The sequence below is a fragment of the Odontesthes bonariensis genome, chromosome 7 (assembly GCF_027942865.1).
Source record: "Odontesthes bonariensis isolate fOdoBon6 chromosome 7, fOdoBon6.hap1, whole genome shotgun sequence".
Classification (NCBI taxonomy): domain Eukaryota; kingdom Metazoa; phylum Chordata; class Actinopteri; order Atheriniformes; family Atherinopsidae; genus Odontesthes; species Odontesthes bonariensis.
Genome location: NC_134512.1, coordinates 21,640,435 through 21,658,840, shown reverse-complemented (window position 1 = coordinate 21,658,840; position 18,406 = coordinate 21,640,435). Strand labels below are relative to the sequence as shown.

Genomic DNA, 18,406 nt, shown 5'->3' with positions numbered 1-18,406 from the left:
AGACAGTAAATACAGATATGCTGGATGTAAACTGCAAAATAATCTAATAATAATGTTCTTTGCTCTTAAATGGTCTACTTTTTATTTGAAAAAAAATCTGTAAAGTAACGATGGGATTTGTGTACTTGCAGCACGCAACAAAAGTGAAAACGACTAACATTTCCCCATATTAATCTAATACAGTCTACATTTAAATCCGCATCCACTTTAAAAAAAAAAACATGATCACTTATGAGACTGTGATGTTACCTGCACTGTTTACTACACCATAATGCTACGAATATTAAACATCAAAAATAACTTTCATGGTTAAACAGGGTCTATGTAGTACAAATTACAAACACTACGCTATTAGATATTCCCACCACTGTAAAAGGTATGAAGTCTAAGGGCAAGTTGGCCCAATGTTAGAGCATGCTTGTTATATTATTGGAGTTTCATTTCTTCGGTCTCTCTATTGTACCCAGTGAGGCAGAAAACTACAACTTGCTCTTTTTCTGGTTAAACATTTCACCCCCGTTGTTAAAGGGGACATCAGAAGACAAAACATCCTCTTAATAGTGAACGTTAAGGATTTGAATAGATTTCTGTCTCGGCATGTAAATATTTCCAGTTCAGCAGGTCTAACACGTTAACCATTGTAGTTAGCAAATTTTAATATCTGCAAATGCAAGGTGTTGCCAAAAGATTTCTTATGTTTCAGAGCTGACTGTGCTGTGGTTGCGTTGTACGAGGGATGAAGCGCATGGTCAGGCTGTGCTCGTCCTCCACAGGCTGCTGCGACAGGTTGTTCGTCTGCTTGATGCTGTTGAGGTTGCAACCTTGGCGGGGACACACCGTGTAACGAGACAACAGAGTAATCAAGATGGCCTTCATCATCACCATAGCGATGTGTTTGCCCACACAGGAACGAGGGCCGCAGCCAAAGGGCTGGAAGAAGCGACTGGGCACCTGCCAAGCAGAGGAAGTAATGACTGTTGTTTATTTCACCCTCCAGAGTCACACATTGTTGCACAACATTCAGCCGACTTACTGTGCTGACAAAGTTTGTTAGGCTGAACTCTTTGGGTTTAGGGAAGAATTCAGTCTTATGCATGAGACCAATGTTTAGAATGATGTTGGTTCCCTTCCTGATTTTTGTGCCATCGATGTTGTCATCCTCCTGAGCTTTCCGCATTGTGAAATCAACCACAGGATGAAACCTCAAAGACTCGTTGATGAAACTTTCCAACACCGTCAGTCCTTCGAAATCAGTGTTTTCTACAGATTTTCCACCTGCAAATGAGCGACCCGTTAGACTAGTTTGACATGACAGTTACAGTCATAGTTAATGCAGGAATGTTGTGTAAATCTGCCCTAACTCAACATGGTGTTCATCTCCTCCACTATCTGCAGCTCCACATCTGGGTTCTGCTTCAGCAGCATCAGCATAAAGAAGAGGCTGATGGAAAGTGTGTCAGGTGCCGCGATCACCATCTCCAGCACGCACTGCCTGACATTATCTCCTGACAGCTCTCCGTGGTTCTGTTTGAGAGAGCAAACGGGGGATCACACAACAGGACGATAACTTGATGACACACAGATCCACAAAAGAAGACAAACCTGGGCAAAGATGAGCTCTGTTGCAAAGTCAAGGTCATCATCGAGCTTCTCGGTTTCACTGATAATCTTTCTCTTAATTTCAAGCAGGCTCTCTATCTCATCCTGCAGTTCTTGGCTGTTGGGGCAAAAACCCAGATCAGATTGTGGAAGTCTCAAACCAAATGTTCAGAAATTGTGAGGTTTGAGGATCTTACGCTGCTCTCTTGTGTTTCTTGTAAAGCCATCCCATCTTGAAGAATATGTCAGGCTTTATTAGAACTGTCTGCCAGGTCTCAAAGTAGTTGTGGATTTTCATCAGCAGGTCCTTCTCTGAGTCATCACAGAAAAAAATGATAATCAGGAGCTGAAGGCTTCCATGTAGGAACTTGTAACGTTAATTTTCCTGGAAGAAAATACATAGTTTGAGTGAAGTGTTTACAGCAAACATGCAACTGACCATTGAGTGGCACCCTGAGGAACAGCCTGTTTGAGATGTCAACCACAATGGCTCTCAGGAGATTGAGGGTGTCCACATGTCCAGAGGTGTCGGTCATGTCCTGCAGGCTGTCCAGGTGTTTGGCTGTGGAGCTCACACAGATTCCCACAGTCCTCGGAAGGCTGGGACCTGTCAGAGCTGTGGTGCACCACTAAACCATTCAGCATTTCAGTGCAGCAGTATTTCATTCACCAAACAAGGTACCACCACAATACCCTGACTTCTCACCTTTAGAAAAGTATATCCTCACTTTTTTCCACAGTGGGATATCACTGTTGAAAATGATACCCCTCCCCTCCATTCCGATACACTCGAGGCCTTTTTGGCTCCCAAATCTGGACGTGTAGTGAGCACTCCTCAGCACATGGTACACAGCAGACGACCTGCAAGAGAAGCCAGGCCAAGACATACATATTGTCACAGTTGTTTTATTTTTTTTCTGTAAAAGCGGGTGCCAAAGAGTTCAATCTAAAAAGACATACCTGCTCAGGATGAGGGTCTCCTCCCCATTTATCCACACCCGGACAATGCTGCCATATTTGTTGTTGTAGTAGTTGCTCGCTGTTCCAATCCCAGTCCAGATGAATCTGGCATAGGTTAGAAGTGGACCAAGCCCTGCTAAGAAAGAAGGACCTGACAGAGAGAAAAATGCTTAATTCAGTTTTTATTTCTGAGTAGAAACCATCTGAAGTAGTCTCAAAGTCTCACGTCAATGTAGAGGAGACAGACACATAAAGAGGTTATTTTAGTGCTAATGAGATGTTCAAGCTCTTATCTCCTTAATATTGAAGCCACTACTCATCGTGAATAAATCAGTATCATATAATTGTGGCAATGTGTGTTGAAAGTAATAAAAATAATCAAAAATACCTTATTTAATTTCATTCAAGTGTAATAGAATTAGCTTCTCACCATGTAGAGACAGTTCTGCTTGCCTCTCTGTTTGCACTTTGGGATACACAAGTTATTTGAACAAAAACAGAAGCTGAAGTGTTTTACTGTACCTGGTATGTGGGACTGGTGTCTTCGTCTGCAGGTGGTGATGAACAGAAACGACAGCAGCAGAAGAAGCAGAAGGAGGGTGACCACAGAAAAATGATTAACAACCACGGGGCCGATGGTGAGCATCTCTGATGCCATCGTTACGTTTGTTTGTCCAGCACAACAGAGTAGACTCACTGCAGCTGCTGTCTGCTCAAAGATAGGATTTAGGTGTCCTACGAGCAAAGAAAGCAAGCTTTATTATTTAATGTAATAATTAAATAATAATCCCTGTAATCCCTCTGTCCTTCTGCACTGGGAGGTAACACAGCACTGAGGTACATTCCACCCACACTGAGCGTTACGATGAACCACTTGTTTTAAAGTACATCCATATAATCAAATATATCAACTCTTATCAGTTTGATGTGGGTTATCCTCTGAGATACATGCATTTTCAAGTATTTGATTTTTGTCAATAGCTTCAGAGCTTCAGCTTTTCTGTCATTTTGTTTACATCATTTGAACAGTCGTGTAGTGAATATGTTCCTCCGGGAATTACATTAGACTAGAATGATAATTGATTTAGATGATCTCCTCCTTTGACATTTTACGCCAATGTGCACCTGAGCAGGCAGATCTCACTTGATTGTTTTACTACTGATGAATAATAAAAGAAAAAAACTATGATGAAGAAATACGATGGTGGGATTAAATTTGAGTAATTTCATAAAGGGCAGTTACGATGAAAAATCTTCAGTGCAACTACTCATTTTGAGCCTTTTAAGAAAATAAAAGAATTGCATTTTGCTTTAAGTTCGTTCGTTCCTTTGTCATAAAAGCTGAGAAGCAAAGAAAACTCTTTAAAACAGCTGGACAGCATGACTTAAAAAGAGTGAAACAATCCTAAGTTCAAGACGTGTCATGGCTTTGGATAAACACTCCAAATTCCACAAATGTGCAAATACAGTTGTAGTTGGGATTTTAAGTGAATTTCTGACTCAACTTTCTGTTTTCAGTGTGACAGCAAACAAAGTCTTTCAAAACGTTCTCATTGTGTGAAATGTAATTTTACAAATGTGCCATATTTAAGCTGTGTCTTTAAAATGCATTACCAGAAATTGTTTTCAGATGCTTGTTATATAAGATCAAATAATGCTACTCACCTCTCCTTTCCTCTTCTTCCCCTAACAAGTAGGACTACAGATATCCCTCCGTTGGTTTTAAAGGTGATCAACATTCTTCTTCCACATAAATCACAGTGGATCAAGTGTTTATAAATCCTTGGTCGAGCCTTCATTTTACCGGTTGCTTAGAAACACTGCCACTTGTGGGTTACAAGGACTGTTGTGGCAAAGTGGTGGACAGGCCAGAAAAGAGTGCACGTCTAAACCACAAATCAGCTTAAAAAAGAAGAAAGAAGAGTGTTTTTTTTTTTTTCTAAATTTCATTCTTAAGAATGCAAAAAAGAGCAGGTCTTTCTTTGGTTGTCCTCTATTTTATTTTTTTCCCCTAGATGGGCTTACTTCACATTTAGCTTTGTCATGTAGAAAGAAACCCCAGCATCCAATTCATCAACCCAGGAGGCTTTTCAAGGGGAAATTAATTAGCTGGGTCAGGCTGACCCGTGTCAAAGGAAGCGGGCACTCCCCCAGCAGTTCAAAAAGGGAAAGAAGAGAATGGTAAAGATAATATGATTCACTTTATAAGCTAAGTTGTGAGAAAATGTGTTCAAAACTTCTGTTTACATAGTTACATGCTTGGTGCGTGTTACGCTGTAGCTGGAACTTTAAAGAGAAAACACTGCTCAAGAAAATATTATGTGCTCATAATTAACTGCTCTTCAAACTCACTACCTGTGAATAGCTGCCATTCTGTGGATAAAGATACTGGCCTCTCATTTTTTTAGAGTTGATGTACTGGCTTGCATCTGAAACAGGCCAAAAAACTTCCATTACACCTTGCAACTGAAGCTGAAATGATTTGGACTTTTTTTTTTTGTTTGTTTTTTAAATAAGAACACTTTGAGTTTGCTTATGTGCTTAGTGGAAAGCTTAGTAGAAAGTTTGTGCAACAATGATTGTGTATTTGGAGATGCATAGTGGCAAAATACCCCTTTCACAAAAAGGATCATTTGACACCCACGCATGTACACCCCTCACAGTCATTTACGGAAAGCTCTCTGAAAGCTCTGTTGTAGATTCAAACAAACGTGTCCCTTGTTTCCAACTTATTTATTCCACTTCCTTGTCAATTTGAGTGGGTTGGGCTGGTAATAACATTGAAAGGATGCGCACCAGAATAATAGGAACCCCTACACTATCTGCAGGATGTGTCATTCTTGAAATATGTCTATTCGCTGCTTCTAAATCAGGCAAGTCCACTGTTTAACTGTTTCCCAGGCTCTTGTTGCGCAATCCATGTTTCCCGTGCAGTCACACAGACACATTTGGACATGTTTGTTCCTCTACAACAGCTTGAGTGCAGTTACGCTCTGACGTCTCATCCCTTGGCAGGTCGTCAGATATGTGCTGTGTGTTCTTGTGAATTTTAGAGCTCAGATCACTCTGCGGCTGAGGTCCAGGGAACAGCGCACAGACATGAAAGAAACGTGTGGAAGTTTTCACATGTGGAAAATGTTGTTGGCAGGGATGTGTGTGCTGCTGCTCCTGGGCTCTGCAGGTTTAGTTTTCCTGCTGCTCCAGCACAAAGAGCTGGCAGAGGAGGTGGCCCGGCTGGATTTCCAAATTCAGGAACTGTCACAGAGTTGCAGGCTGCAGGCACGAATCCTGCCAGAACAACTTGGAGAAGCCGGAGAGCTGAAGAAGCTCCACCGCAGCAGGCGGAATCAGGAGGGAGACCCGGCAGAAAGCCAAGACAAGGACATGCTGATGCTGATGACATACTCCATGGTTCCTGTAAGACACCTAAACGCTTGCATGTGGGCTATTTTGAGGGATTGAGTGATGTTTCAACTGGGCAAGAAATGTATGGTTCTATATTTAAAAGAGGGGAGGAATCAACAGGTTATTGTTTTAATCCTCAATTGGAAAGTTTCCTCAGTTTCCCCTTTTTGGATAAGAAGCATGTCCATGTTATTCGAGGAATCCAAGAGTCTGTTGAAGCAATTTAGAGGGGTCTGTGTTTAAAAGTTTCCTGGATAAATACTTTGGGCAGTGGAGTGTGACTGCCGCCCGCTCCTTCCTCAACTCACATCCTGAAAGAACTGGCAATTGTTCAGAGGGTGCTACTTTTTTCTTTGATGGGGAGTACAGACTGCTTTGTTTTCATTATCAACTGATGTTTAGCTTGATTAAATGAATTATTCTTTTGAAGCTGTCAAATGCAAGAAATGAAAATGGAAATAACACCTCCAAAACATGCTCACAGATCCCAAGGCGATGTCTGAAACTGTTGACAGTTTAAACCAGAGGATATTTAGTTTAATATATTTAGAAACAGAAAACAAAGATAATTCAATAAGACCAAAAGGTTGTTATTTAACATTATTTGACCAACCTGATTATTTAACTGAATTGTTTTAGTTCTAATTAAGAGATTAACATAGGTTAACTAAAATTGATTTGATTGTATTGATGTGAATTCAAAGCACAAATATGACCATATTCATCGTGTACTTCATTTTCAATTCAACCAAGACTATTTTTATTGATTCTTTCTATTTTTCTCCTTATTTCCAGCTCAAAGCCTTTGTTGATCTGTGCAACAGCTCCAGAGGAATTTGTTTAACAGGTGCATGACAAAAATATTTTCCACACCAGCTATTTGTCTCAGTGTGGCGCTTCTGCTGCATTCATTTTAAATGAAACATTATTTGTTTGTGTTTTTGTCCAGGTCCACCTGGACCCCCAGGTAAAATATTACACTTGAGTATGCCGTTCAACTTTCCTCCATCTGTCACTACGGCACAACAAAGTATTTTTTTGTATCAGGTTTGCCCGGCAGACCCGGCTCACCAGGACCACAGGGCAGACGAGGAAAAAGAGGTGGGAGATCTTTTAATGTCTCATAAATCTAATTACCCATTCTCGTGGAGTGATCTTGTACAGAACAGCAGGCCAAAACAGAAGAAGAAGCCCAGAAACAGAAGTTGCTCCCATGTTTCAAACAGCCTGTCATTGTTCAGTTGTGATTGCACAACATGAGCATCCCACTCACTGTATGCAAGACCCTTTGTCCACAGCTGCCACACAGCTGTTTACTGCGGCGCTGTCGTAAATGTTTGCTGCAGCTGATTAACATAAATTATGCTGAATTTGGAATAAACACAATTCACATTCAACAGCTCACCTCAGTTCACCTCAGTTTTATCATGAAAGAAACGCTTGTTCAGTCATGTTTTGAAAGATTCACTACAATGCAATAAACTTAGGCCCATCCTGTTTTTTGTTGTTTAGATTTCTGGTTTGGTGATTTGAGGTTATGATCGCTAGTCAATGTTTACAAAAAAAAAGTTGGCATGCTGTCTGAAATGTAAAAAAACAAAAAAAAAAACATAATGATTTGCCAATGATTGAAATACTTGACGAAGTCAAAAGTTGGACCAAAACAAATGTTAAAATCAAGGAATGTTATTACTTTTAGAAAAATGTCATTTAGACAGCAGCACAGGTCAACAACGCAGTAAAAGGGGAATGCTTAAAGGAGCACAAAACTAGGGCTGGGCAACTGTTAAAATTTTTAATCTAATTAATCACGATTTCCCTGATTAATCACGATTAATCGCATTTGTACGCAAAATCCAAAAATTAATTCAAAAGTAGTGTATAGCCTTTAGCATTTAGTTTTATTTTAAAATGTACTTCCATATAAATGAAAGTGCCATAACATTTGTTGTGCAAACACACTTTTAACATCAGCATCTTTCTGTAGTTTTTATGTAGAAGCCTCGCTCCACTGTCTGTTTCCTTGAATGACTTGCTGCTATCAGTTGTGTGTTTCGCCTTTAAGTGATATTTTAGACTGAAACTACTACGCTGAGAAGACAATTCAACTTGGCAGTGTTTACAGATGACTTTGGTTCTGTCGACTCCGCCGTCTGGAAGAACTTTAAAATGAAAATGGCCGAGTAAAAGTTCCGTACCCTTCTCCATGTTTGGTGGATCCGCCGATTACTTTCTTTTCCGGTTCCGCAGCAGACAGCAACAGTCTTTTTCAAAATAAAAGCCTGTGAGCAACGGACTTTTACAATGATAGCAGCTGGGTCCATTAGCTTCGAGTCCCGCATCGGACGGCCCTGTGCTGCGTGTCATTCCCCCTCTCTCTGCGCCCTGCTTCCTGTCTCTCTGAAACTTTCCTATCCATTAAAGGCACAAAAGCCCCCCCCAAAATGTTTGGGGTTTTTTAAAATTTTAAATGCGTCAATGCGCAATAAAATATTTATCGACGTCAAATAATTAATGCGTTAACGCAATAATAACAAGTTAACTTGCCCAGCCCTACACAAAACATCTCTTCCAACAGATCTGTGTTTAAACACTGAGTCATGCAGTTGTAATACATGCAGAATGTTGTTTAACATTGGCTTCTGACATTAATGGTGCTTTCAAAAATTTACAACTTAACCACGATGTGCAGTAATGCAGTTCGATATCATCAAAGATGCTAACTTTTGACATGTGTGCTTATAACAATGGCGACGGTCCCTCTCCTCCTTTGTCTGGAGGACGCAGTGTCCATGATTTCCAAAATAAATTTCTGGAAGATCTCTGGATTCTTGGAATATTGTATTGAGACTTTGTACCGTAGGTAATATAATCCCCACATTTCTGTAATTTCACTACACCCTTATTAAACACTTAGCTTTTCTGGAGTTTAACGCATAGGCACTCATCAGTTGAGAGTTTTTTTCTTTTTTTTTATGTCATTACACAGCTTTACACTGTTTTTTTCATCCTGTAGTGATATGAACTGAGGGGGATGTTGTTTTAGCTCAATCTTTTGAACTCATTGAAGATTTCCTCAGCTTTGAATGCGAAAATTGCCCATGTTTCATGTTTTTCTCTATTGTAGTTGAATTTGGTAGAATTTACAATAATGAATATGTGGAGTTGCATGTAAACATCAAGACATTACTGTTTTTTTTTTTATTGTTGTTGTTCTTGTAAAGATTCCATGTCACAGACCTGCAGTATTTTTTTTATAATTGTGAAAATTTCACATGTCTTTGTCTTGATTATCTATCTATATTAAGGTCCTCCTGGTCCACCTGGTGCACCCTGTCCTGGCTGTTGCTCCACTGAATTAATAAACAAGATCATAAGAGAGCACATTCATCACACCAACTTGTCAAAGGGTAGGAACTTTGATACAGTGAAGCTGTACATTTCATCTTCACAGACCAAAACATCCAAAAAACAGAGATGATCCAGAGGCCTTTCCTCAAAACATAAAATCCATCAAGTGATACACTTGTGTGTCAGCCGATGTACACTGTCTTGAATTCACGTTCTTTACCAGATAACAGGCTCCAGTGATGACATAGGTTTTGCACTGTTTATCCTCATTGTTCAAAATAAGTGCTACCTTTTCCACCTTTGTTTCCACCAAAAGTTTTAACCTCTGTGCTCGAGCACTGTGACTGTATCAGAATCTGGATTTTCATCTGATTTTCCTGCGTGGAAAAAGGAAAAACACACATAAAAAAGGCACCATCAAAAAAGTCTAACATTTTATCACCAGGAATAACATTCTGGTAGCCAGGATGACAAAAAAAGAAAGAAAAAATAGATGGATGACTCCTTGAAGGAGAAAAAAAAATCCCTTCAAAGGGACCACAATCATTGTGGCCTTGAACACATCCGCGATGCGTCAAAAACAGGAAAACCTCAAACTAGAGCCGCCTTCTTAAGTCCACATTGGAGAAAGTCTGTGTTCAAGCTTGTTTTTGATAATTTTGGCTTTAAGTGTGTAACATATTCCTTTTATATGTTGCTTTGATGGTACTGAGCGTGTGTACCATGTGTGTTCTTCTCATCACAGAGTCAACAACAGCCCGTCCAGATAGCGCCAGAGTTGATTTGAATGTTACTGACTCTAAGAATCGTCCGGACACAGAGATGGACTCTGGTTTGTTACCACTGATACTTTGTTCCATATTAAGTATTATGTAAAAAAAAGTGTATAAAACTGAACCCCTTTGATTTTCTAGAGTCTGTCTTTTTTCATCTTAACTCGAGTCGCATCTCACTAGATGATACCAACAGGGAAAATGTCACAGAGGCTCCAGTTCAGTTATCAACAGGTAAGAAATACTTTATAGTGTTTAGAGCTGAAAGTGAAAGTAGACACAGTTGTGCTCTGTCACACATTTTATTTCTTGCTTCAGAAATAGAATTGCTGCAAATTTTGATCATTAGTAATATACTGTCTTGTTTCATCCTGCAGTCCTACACACTGCAGTTTCAGATGGCAACAGCGATGCCTTCAGTGACAGCGGATATGTGACAGACAGCACAGTGATAAATGGTAAGAAACAATTATACTGTGTCCTGTGTTTGCTGTCAGTACTGATACATTCACAAGTATGTCCAACTTCATTATACATATCAGAAAACTGTTATGGAAGCACTGTGGCTCTTAGTCACTGAAAAATGATTTTCTAGGAATGACTCTGTACTGTAGTGCCATACAACGTTTGGTGTGATGGACTATGTTTTCCAATCCAGTCTTTTTCCCCTATAGAGTTGGTATCACCTCGCCCAGACATCAGAGACGAAAGCTGGATTGAATCCAGTTCAGAAACAATGACAGGTCAGGTTTGAGTCTCAGTCTTGACATGATTAAATATACAGATGAGATCTTAACTTCATCCTTTACTCATCTTCCTCAATGTCACTTCTTACTCGACAGTGTTACCACCAAACCCATTTGGTGAATCCATTAAAGATGACTTTAATGTGACTGACTTTGAGAAACTTCCCCACCCAAACTTTGAACCTGGTACGCAACCATTTGAAGGACAGAAAGACAGTGATGACAACATTGTATTGATGTTTAATTTGTGTATGAACTCTTCAATTAGAACATTCCTCTTCTTTCTGTAGACTCGTTAAAACCACATCAAGCTGAAAACGCCAGCGATGTGGTGAATGTCACCGACTCTGAGAAACTTCGAGTCACACATCTGGAACATGGTAAACCATCAAGATTTTAGAAATAACCAAAAAAATCTGAGAAAATAAAAAAATTACACTGCCCATCCCTGCCTTTTTTTTTTTCTTTTTTTTTTTACCTCTAGAGCCACCGCCATTTCATGAAGATTACAACAATTACATGGATAATGGAAATTTTACAGAGGGATCAGTTAAATCTTTATCAGGCATGAAATCCTCTACATCCACTTATCATGTTTAAAACCTTGTCTTATCGCTTTATTCAAATGAAATAATCCAAAATTTAACGTGTGAATTCACTCTGCAGATCCACTAGATGACAACCAAACCAGGGATGGCTTCAATGGCAGCCGGTCCATCAATGAAATAAGCTTGAAGAGCGGTAAAAATGTCACACTGTATTTGTTATCAGCACAACATTTCAGAGCAAGACTTTTGTATATATATATATATTTATAAAACAAGAAAGAGAAAACAAGGTCCTGGTTTAAAAAACTACAAGATTTCTTGTGATTCTCTATTCTATGTTATGGTTATGTTCCTATGCTAATTATAAGTGGTTTTCATCTCTGGTCCTCAGCGGCAACTGCCCTCCACGTTTCCTTGCTCCAACTTGCCGGATTTGAATGAAGTGGCTCTCCTCAATAGCTTGTCATCGAGCTTGTTGGCCCCCTTAATTTGAGTCAGGAGTCCTGGAGCAGGCAACCATCTAAAACATGCAGGACAGGGGCCGCTGAGGACTGTATGAGGAAGACTGATATATCTATATAGCAGTCTATCTTGATTTTATATGCAATTGTGTATTTGACTTTATGTGTTCACCTTACTTGCTGCTCTGCAGGGTCACCAACAGCAGCTGGAGACATCAGAGATGCCTTCAATGTCACTGACTCTAGAAATCATCCAAACAGAAAAAAGGAATCTGGTAAAGCAAAAAAAAAAATTTCATACAAGACTAACTTTGACTATTTATGTAAAAAAAACGCTCATTATGCCTGATCATTTGTATTCAAATGTTAGTATTAAATCATCAAGATAACAGCCGTAACACCTTGGATGATCTCCAAAGAGAGAAGGCCACAGAGACACCAGAAACCTTATTGACAAGTAAGAAAAAGTATTTTTCACTTAATGTAAATGTAATAAAGGCCTAAATACATTCATTTGTGTGTTCTTTTATATTTCAATAACAGTGGTGTGTTTGTTTTTCTTTTCATTTTACAGCTTCACCCTCTGCAGATGTGGGTCAAAGGAGAGACTCTTTAAATGTCAGTGGAGGCTTTGTCGATAAACCAATGAAAAGTGGTGAGAAACTGCCACATGTAGCTGTATTAGTTGTTGACTTTTTCATATCTCTCATTTACATTTCCTTTATTTGTCTTAAAGGCTGCCCCATACTTTTAGTATGCTGATTTACAACTTTTTACAATTGCAGACAGAATAATGATCTTTTTGAATTTTTGAGAGTAACAGTACACTTTTTTACTTAACTGATTCAAATGAAACGGCTCTCCTCACTAGTTTGTCCTCAAGTTCTGCACAAGCCTGTTAATGGCCCAATTAACTTAAGTCAGGAGAAGCTGGGAAACATCTAAAGGTTGCAGCGCGGTGGCTTCTGAGGATCGTAGATGAGGAGCACTGCTCTCTTTATTTTATACGAAAATGTGGATTTGATTATTTTTTTGTTAACCTTATCAACAGAAACATAAATTAAACCAGCACTGAAAGATTTCTGAAAAGTGATGGGTAAATTGTGAATTTCACCCTAAAATTATGATTTTATACAAGTTAACATTTAATCGGCACACTTATTCATTGTGTATACCAAATCCTAAAGTTGAATCTTATCGTTCTTTTCTCAGAATCGCCAACTCTTCAGTCGACTGAGAACACTAGAGATGCTTTGAATTTGACTAAGTCTAAGAGACATCCTAACAGAAAGACTGAACCTGGTAAACCATTAAAACCTCTGACAATATGAACAGTAAAACAGTCATGTTTGACCTCATTCTATTTAACATTTCTTGAATTCAGTACCAGCTCATGAGGAAGACAGCCATGGCATCTTGAATGATTCGGCCTCAAGAAGTGTTACTGAGGGACCAGTGGAGCTATTGACAAGTAAGAAATGCTCTGCTTTCTTTAATACTTTCAAATCTACTCTTTTTGCTGAAAAAGAATTTGAAGCATTGAATGCAAAATATAGATAAAATCTACGCTTTTGTTACTTCTACACTGGAATGGTGTAACTCCATGTTATCAGGTCCCAATCTCTTCATTCCCTGTGAAATTTAAAATTCTTATTTTCCCTTACAAAGCTCTAAATATCTGGTCTCCATCATATCTTCAGGACCTCACAGTCATTTTTATACTTTATTTTTTTAACCCTGTCCAGCATCATGGCAAGCAGAATGGTGGTCTGAATGCCGTGTTGTGCCAAATACATTTGCTTTGCCAAAGACGCTTTATGGATATAAAGCTCCCATTGATGCTTCAGTGCTATTTATTTATTTTTGTTAGAATTATATATTAATTCCGAACCTGACAGGAAACAAATAAGGGGAAGAGCAAAAGAAAGAAAGAATTTAATGGACCACCAAAGCCCTCAACTGGGCCAGACAAATAGCGCCCCCACAGTGACCAACCCGAGAGATCACCAGAAACCCACAGCTGCCAGGCCCTCTCCAGCCAACACCACAGTAGTTTTTTTTATTTTCTAAATAACGCTTTGCTCAAAGACTGTAGATGTGCTTTTGGTTCACAGAGTTTCCAAGAGCAGAATGGAGGCAGAGCCCTCAGATTTTAGGCCCCTCTCCTGTAGATCCTGCTCCTGGTTCGGGACAGGAAGGCAGACACCTTTTCGATCTCTACAGTTATAGACTTAAAACTTTCCTTCAGCTAAGTGCTGTCTCAGGTGATCCAGAATCTCCCCTTGAGTATCCTGTTGTACATCTGGTCACTTAAGAGATTCTGTGGGATCATTTTGAGCTATCCTTCTTTATCTGATGCCAGTTACCCAATGTACAAAATTGTTCGTCTGCATATCATCATTAACTTTGTCTTCTTTCTTTCTTAAACAGTCTGTGAATTACGGTCATTTTTGGCTCTGAACTGTTAATGTTTTCATTTCTTTTTAACCATGCCTAGTTTATATCCCTTGTGTGCCATAATTTCCTTGATCATCTTCTTTCTTTTTCTGAAATTGTTTTTAGATTTTTTATTTTATTTGCATGTGAATATATGTGAGTGTTATGTGCACGTATGAATGCAGTGTCATTTCTATTATTAGTTTGGTTTCTATCGCACGAAGCACCTTAATCTATATGTCAATAGGAAAGATGTTATACAAATAAATTAGATTGAAGTAGGAGTTGAATTTGAATGTAAATGTGTAATTTTATTCTTCAGATCAGGTCGAAGCAAACCAAAATGGTGATTCCTACAATGACAGCGGAGCCATAATCAAAACAAACTTGAAAACTGGTAAATATTCAGACTGTATTTGTTATGAGGACTGATAATTCACATTGATCTTTACCATTGTTTAATATTTGTATCAAAATTGAGAAACTTCCCCACACCAAACATGAATTCTGAGGGACAGAAAGACTCTGATGACAATATTGTATTTATTTTTAATTTGTGTATGAATTCTTCAAATTAGAACATTCCTCTTCTTTCTGTAGACTCGTTAAAACCACATCAAGCTGAAAACGCCAGCGATGTGGTGAATGTCACCGACTCTGAGAAACTTCGAGTCACACATCTGGAACATGGTAAACCATCAAGATTTTAGAAATAACCAAAAAAATCTGAGAGAAAATAAAGAAATTACACTGCCCATCCCTGCCTTTTTTTTTTTTTACCTCTAGAGCCACCGCCATTTCATGAAGATTACAACAGTTACATGGATAATGGAAATGTTACAGAGGGATCAGTTAAATCTTTATCAGGCAGGAAATCCTCTACATCCACCTATCATGTTTAAAACCTCGTCTCATCGCTTTATTCAAATGAAATAATCCAAAATTTAACGTGTGAATTCACTCTGCAGATCCACTAGATGCAAACCAAACCAGGGATGGCTTCAATGGCAGCCGATCCATCAATGAAATAAGCTTGAAGAGCGGTAAAAATGTCACACTGTATTTGTTATCAGCATAAGATTTCAGAACAAGACTTTATATATATATATATATATATATATATATATATATATATATATATATATATATATATATATATATATATATGTGTGTATACAAAGACAGTATATCTTGATTTTATATGCAGATGTGTATTTGACTTTATGTGTTCACCTTACTTGCTGCTCTGCAGGGTCACCAACAGCAGCTGGAGACATCAGAGATGCCTTCAATGTCACTGACTCTAGAAATCATCCAAACAGAAAAAAGGAATCTGGTAAAGCAAAAAAAAAATTTCAGACAAGTCTAACTTTGACTATTTATGTAAAAAAAAACGCTCATTATACCTGATCATTTGTATTCTAGTGTTAGTATTAAATCATCAAGATAACAGCCGTAACACCTTGGATGATCTCCAAAGAGAGAAGGCCACAGAGACACCAGAAACCTTATTGACAAGTAAGAAAAAGTATTTTTCACTTAATGTAAATGTAATAAAGGCCTAAATACATTCGTTTGTGTGTTCTTTTATATTTCAATAACAGTGGTGTGTTTGTTTTTCTTTTCATTTTACAGCTTCACCCTCTGCAGATGTGGGTCAAAGGAGAGACTCTTTAAATGTCAGTGGAGGCTTTGTCGATAAACCAATGAAAAGTGGTGAGAAACTGCCACATGTAGCTGTATTAGTTGTTGACTTTTTCATATCTCTCATTTACATTTCCTTTATTTGTCTTAAAGGCTGCCCCATACTTTTAGTATGCTGATTTACAACCGATCACAACTGCAAACAGAATAATGATCTCACAGTACACTTTTTTCTTTCCCCTTTTCTTAGAATCTTCATATCCTTTAAAGAACGACAATAAGATTAATTTGACCAATCCTGGGAGACGGACAAAAACCGGTGTGAACATTTTGTTGAATTGAGCTTCAAGTTATCCAATTTTTTTTTTCCAATATATTGATTGTGTCTGTTTCAGACTCAGTATCTGTATCTTCAGTACAGTTTGTTCAGAAACTTATTTTTTTTCTCATTACTCATTCAGATTGTAAAGTCAAAAGTATCAAATGTTCAGAGAAAGTGATTGAAATGCAATCGACCTTCGGGGCTTGGATGTTGGATGCGTCAGAGCTGGATGATACTCGAGTCTGGCTGGCCGAACATTTCTCGGGTGATTTACGAAGCAGACATTTATTCCTCACTCCATCGTAGAGTTCACTTGTCTAACACCGGAACATTTCTTCAACAGGTCGAATTTTACTGGAGTTTGGGAACATTTTAGCCTTCGAGGGCACAAACAAAAGTATAAATGTTCTGTCGTTCTACCAGGGGTGCGGCCATGTTGTTTATCAAGGGTCATTTTACTTCCACAAAGGAGGAACAAACAGTCTCGTAAAGTAAGTCTTTGTGTTCAAACATGTGTTCAAACGTTGGCTTTATTGACTCAACCATCTTGAAGTGTCTGATGTGAGTTCTCTCCCAGCTTCTCACTGTACTCATGATCAAAACTTTGATTTTACAGGTTTGCCTTGGACACCAGGAGCACAAAGACTCTGAGCATGGCACACAGCAGATATCACAACCTGACGTATCTCTTCCGCAACTCAAAGACATACTTCAAGTTTGCTGTTGATGAAAATGGACTATGGGTCATCTTTGCCTCAAACACAGATGATATCATAATGGTTGCAAAGCTCAACCCCAACACATTCAGAGAGGAGTCTGTTGTTAACACCTCCTACCCCACAGCTAAAGCAGGGAATGCCTTCATTGTGTGTGGGGTGCTGTATTTTACAGATGACAAAGACAGACGAGTGACATATGCCTTTGATTTAAAGACACAAAGTCCGCTAGATGCAAGTTTTGATTTAAGGCCAGGGAATAGTACTTTGGCTATGCTGTCATACTATCCCAAAAAAAGGCTTTTGTACATGTGGGAGAACAGAAGTGTTAATGTCTGCCGAGTTAAATTCAAACAGACCTAGAAAAGAGAAATCAAACTTTTAAAAAAAAGTAAAACTGTCATGAAAGCTCAACTGTTTTCTTTGGTTTTTCAGCCTCACATTACTGACTGATACCACGACATTACACTGCTGGATTTACAAAGCTTGACCTGATCAAAAGCACCAACAAATACAGATATTATACTGCAGTCTAAAATTTCAGTTTGCTCAGGTCAAGCCTGCTTTTAGGTTGAACAGAAATACGGGCAAAAGAGTCTGTACAGATGGAGAATAGTCTCTGCACATGTTTGCACTTTTAATGCAAGCTGTGAGCAAAAGCACAATAGAATGAAATAATTACACCCTTTGTTCATATTGCTCCCTTTGAAAACATTGTGACAAAACGTTTTTTAAATAAAACCATATAATCAAAGTAAATGGGAACCACAACTTGAAAGTAAAGATATAGAAGAAAAAGAAAGAAGTAGTGGCCCCAGACCACAAAAGACCAAAAACTTCATACTTTGAATAGTACCAAATCAATTTTTTTGCTAAATATTAGTTTTAACTCTATAATTATAATTTCTTGTAAACTGCAGACACAGAGTAGGCTTCACATTATGAGCTCACCCTGAGCACCTTTTTAAAAAATGTTTTTTGGTACTAGTTAGTGACCTTTATTTGTCAGTAGATAGTCAGGAAATGGGGAGGACATGCAGCAAAGGGCCTCGGGCCAGAACTCAAACCTAGACCGACTGCATTCAGTAACTACAGCCTCCGTACTTGGAGTGCCTGCTTATCTAGTTGAGCTATTAGTGCCCCACCATGATTTTGGTGATACCTTGAAGGAGACACGGTATACAAATATTGTAGGTGTTAATGGTGGTCAGCACTGACTCAAAAGCTAAACTTTGCTGCAGGATTTTCTTACATGATGAACCTATGTGATTTACCACACAGCGGAGCTGAGGTATTGTCCTTAGAGACATCCAATTCCTCCAGTTTGACTGAGACTAAACCTGAAATGAAGACCTACTTTGTATTGTATGCAGGTTGTTGTCACTCGGTTACTATAAACTGTGAGAGGAGTTCCACCCCCACTCTCATCTTTCTTTGGAAGTCCC

At 38.7% G+C, this 18,406-nt stretch overlaps 2 protein-coding genes across 3 annotated transcripts; one reads left to right on the top strand and one right to left on the bottom strand.

The window, feature by feature from the left end:
• Positions 1-65: 65 nt before the first annotated feature.
• Positions 66-4,327, bottom strand: LOC142384101 (aromatase-like). Its single transcript, XM_075470062.1, has 10 exons — positions 4,225-4,327; positions 3,082-3,294; positions 2,560-2,710; positions 2,306-2,460; positions 2,039-2,215; positions 1,797-1,911; positions 1,603-1,717; positions 1,362-1,524; positions 1,034-1,275; positions 66-951 (listed from the first exon to the last, which is right to left on the bottom strand). The coding sequence occupies exons 2-10, from the start codon at positions 3,215-3,217 to the stop codon at positions 700-702; spliced, it is 1,506 nt and encodes a 501-aa protein (XP_075326177.1). The 5' UTR covers positions 3,218-3,294; positions 4,225-4,327; the 3' UTR covers positions 66-699.
• A 1,188-nt stretch (positions 4,328-5,515) lies between these two features.
• Positions 5,516-17,375, top strand: LOC142384099 (uncharacterized). 2 transcript variants are annotated; one of them, XM_075470060.1, is made up of 29 exons: positions 5,516-5,976; positions 6,760-6,811; positions 6,914-6,931; positions 7,012-7,065; positions 9,273-9,374; positions 10,061-10,147; positions 10,230-10,322; positions 10,466-10,546; positions 10,763-10,831; positions 10,931-11,020; positions 11,125-11,214; positions 11,319-11,399; positions 11,501-11,575; positions 12,035-12,118; positions 12,214-12,300; positions 12,418-12,498; positions 13,056-13,145; positions 13,228-13,314; positions 14,602-14,676; positions 14,880-14,969; positions 15,066-15,146; positions 15,248-15,322; positions 15,532-15,615; positions 15,711-15,797; positions 15,915-15,995; positions 16,174-16,242; positions 16,385-16,510; positions 16,589-16,736; positions 16,862-17,375. In XM_075470060.1, exons 1-29 carry the CDS (start codon positions 5,659-5,661, stop codon positions 17,322-17,324), a joined length of 3,018 nt encoding a protein of 1,005 aa, XP_075326175.1. In that variant the 5' UTR covers positions 5,516-5,658; the 3' UTR covers positions 17,325-17,375. The 2 variants fall into 2 exon arrangements, with proteins under 2 accessions (XP_075326175.1, XP_075326174.1); XM_075470059.1 differs by having other exon boundaries at positions 5,517-5,976; positions 15,705-15,797.
• The last annotated feature ends 1,031 nt before the right edge of the window (positions 17,376-18,406 follow it).

Coding starts and splice junctions, on each gene's coding strand:
- LOC142384099 (XM_075470059.1), top strand. CDS start 5,659: ATGAAAGAAACGTGTGGAAGTTTTCACATGTGGAAAATGTTGTTGGCA. Junction 11,576..12,034: donor TGAAATAAGCTTGAAGAGCG/GTAAAAATGTCA, acceptor GCTGCTCTGCAG/GGTCACCAACAGCAGCTGGA. Junction 12,301..12,417: donor ACCAGAAACCTTATTGACAA/GTAAGAAAAAGT, acceptor TTCATTTTACAG/CTTCACCCTCTGCAGATGTG.
- LOC142384101 (XM_075470062.1), bottom strand. CDS start 3,217: ATGGCATCAGAGATGCTCACCATCGGCCCCGTGGTTGTTAATCATTTT. Junction 2,711..3,081: donor ACACCAGTCCCACATACCAG/GTACAGTAAAAC, acceptor TCTCTCTGTCAG/GTCCTTCTTTCTTAGCAGGG. Junction 1,912..2,038: donor CCTCAGGGTGCCACTCAATG/GTCAGTTGCATG, acceptor GTGATGACTCAG/AGAAGGACCTGCTGATGAAA.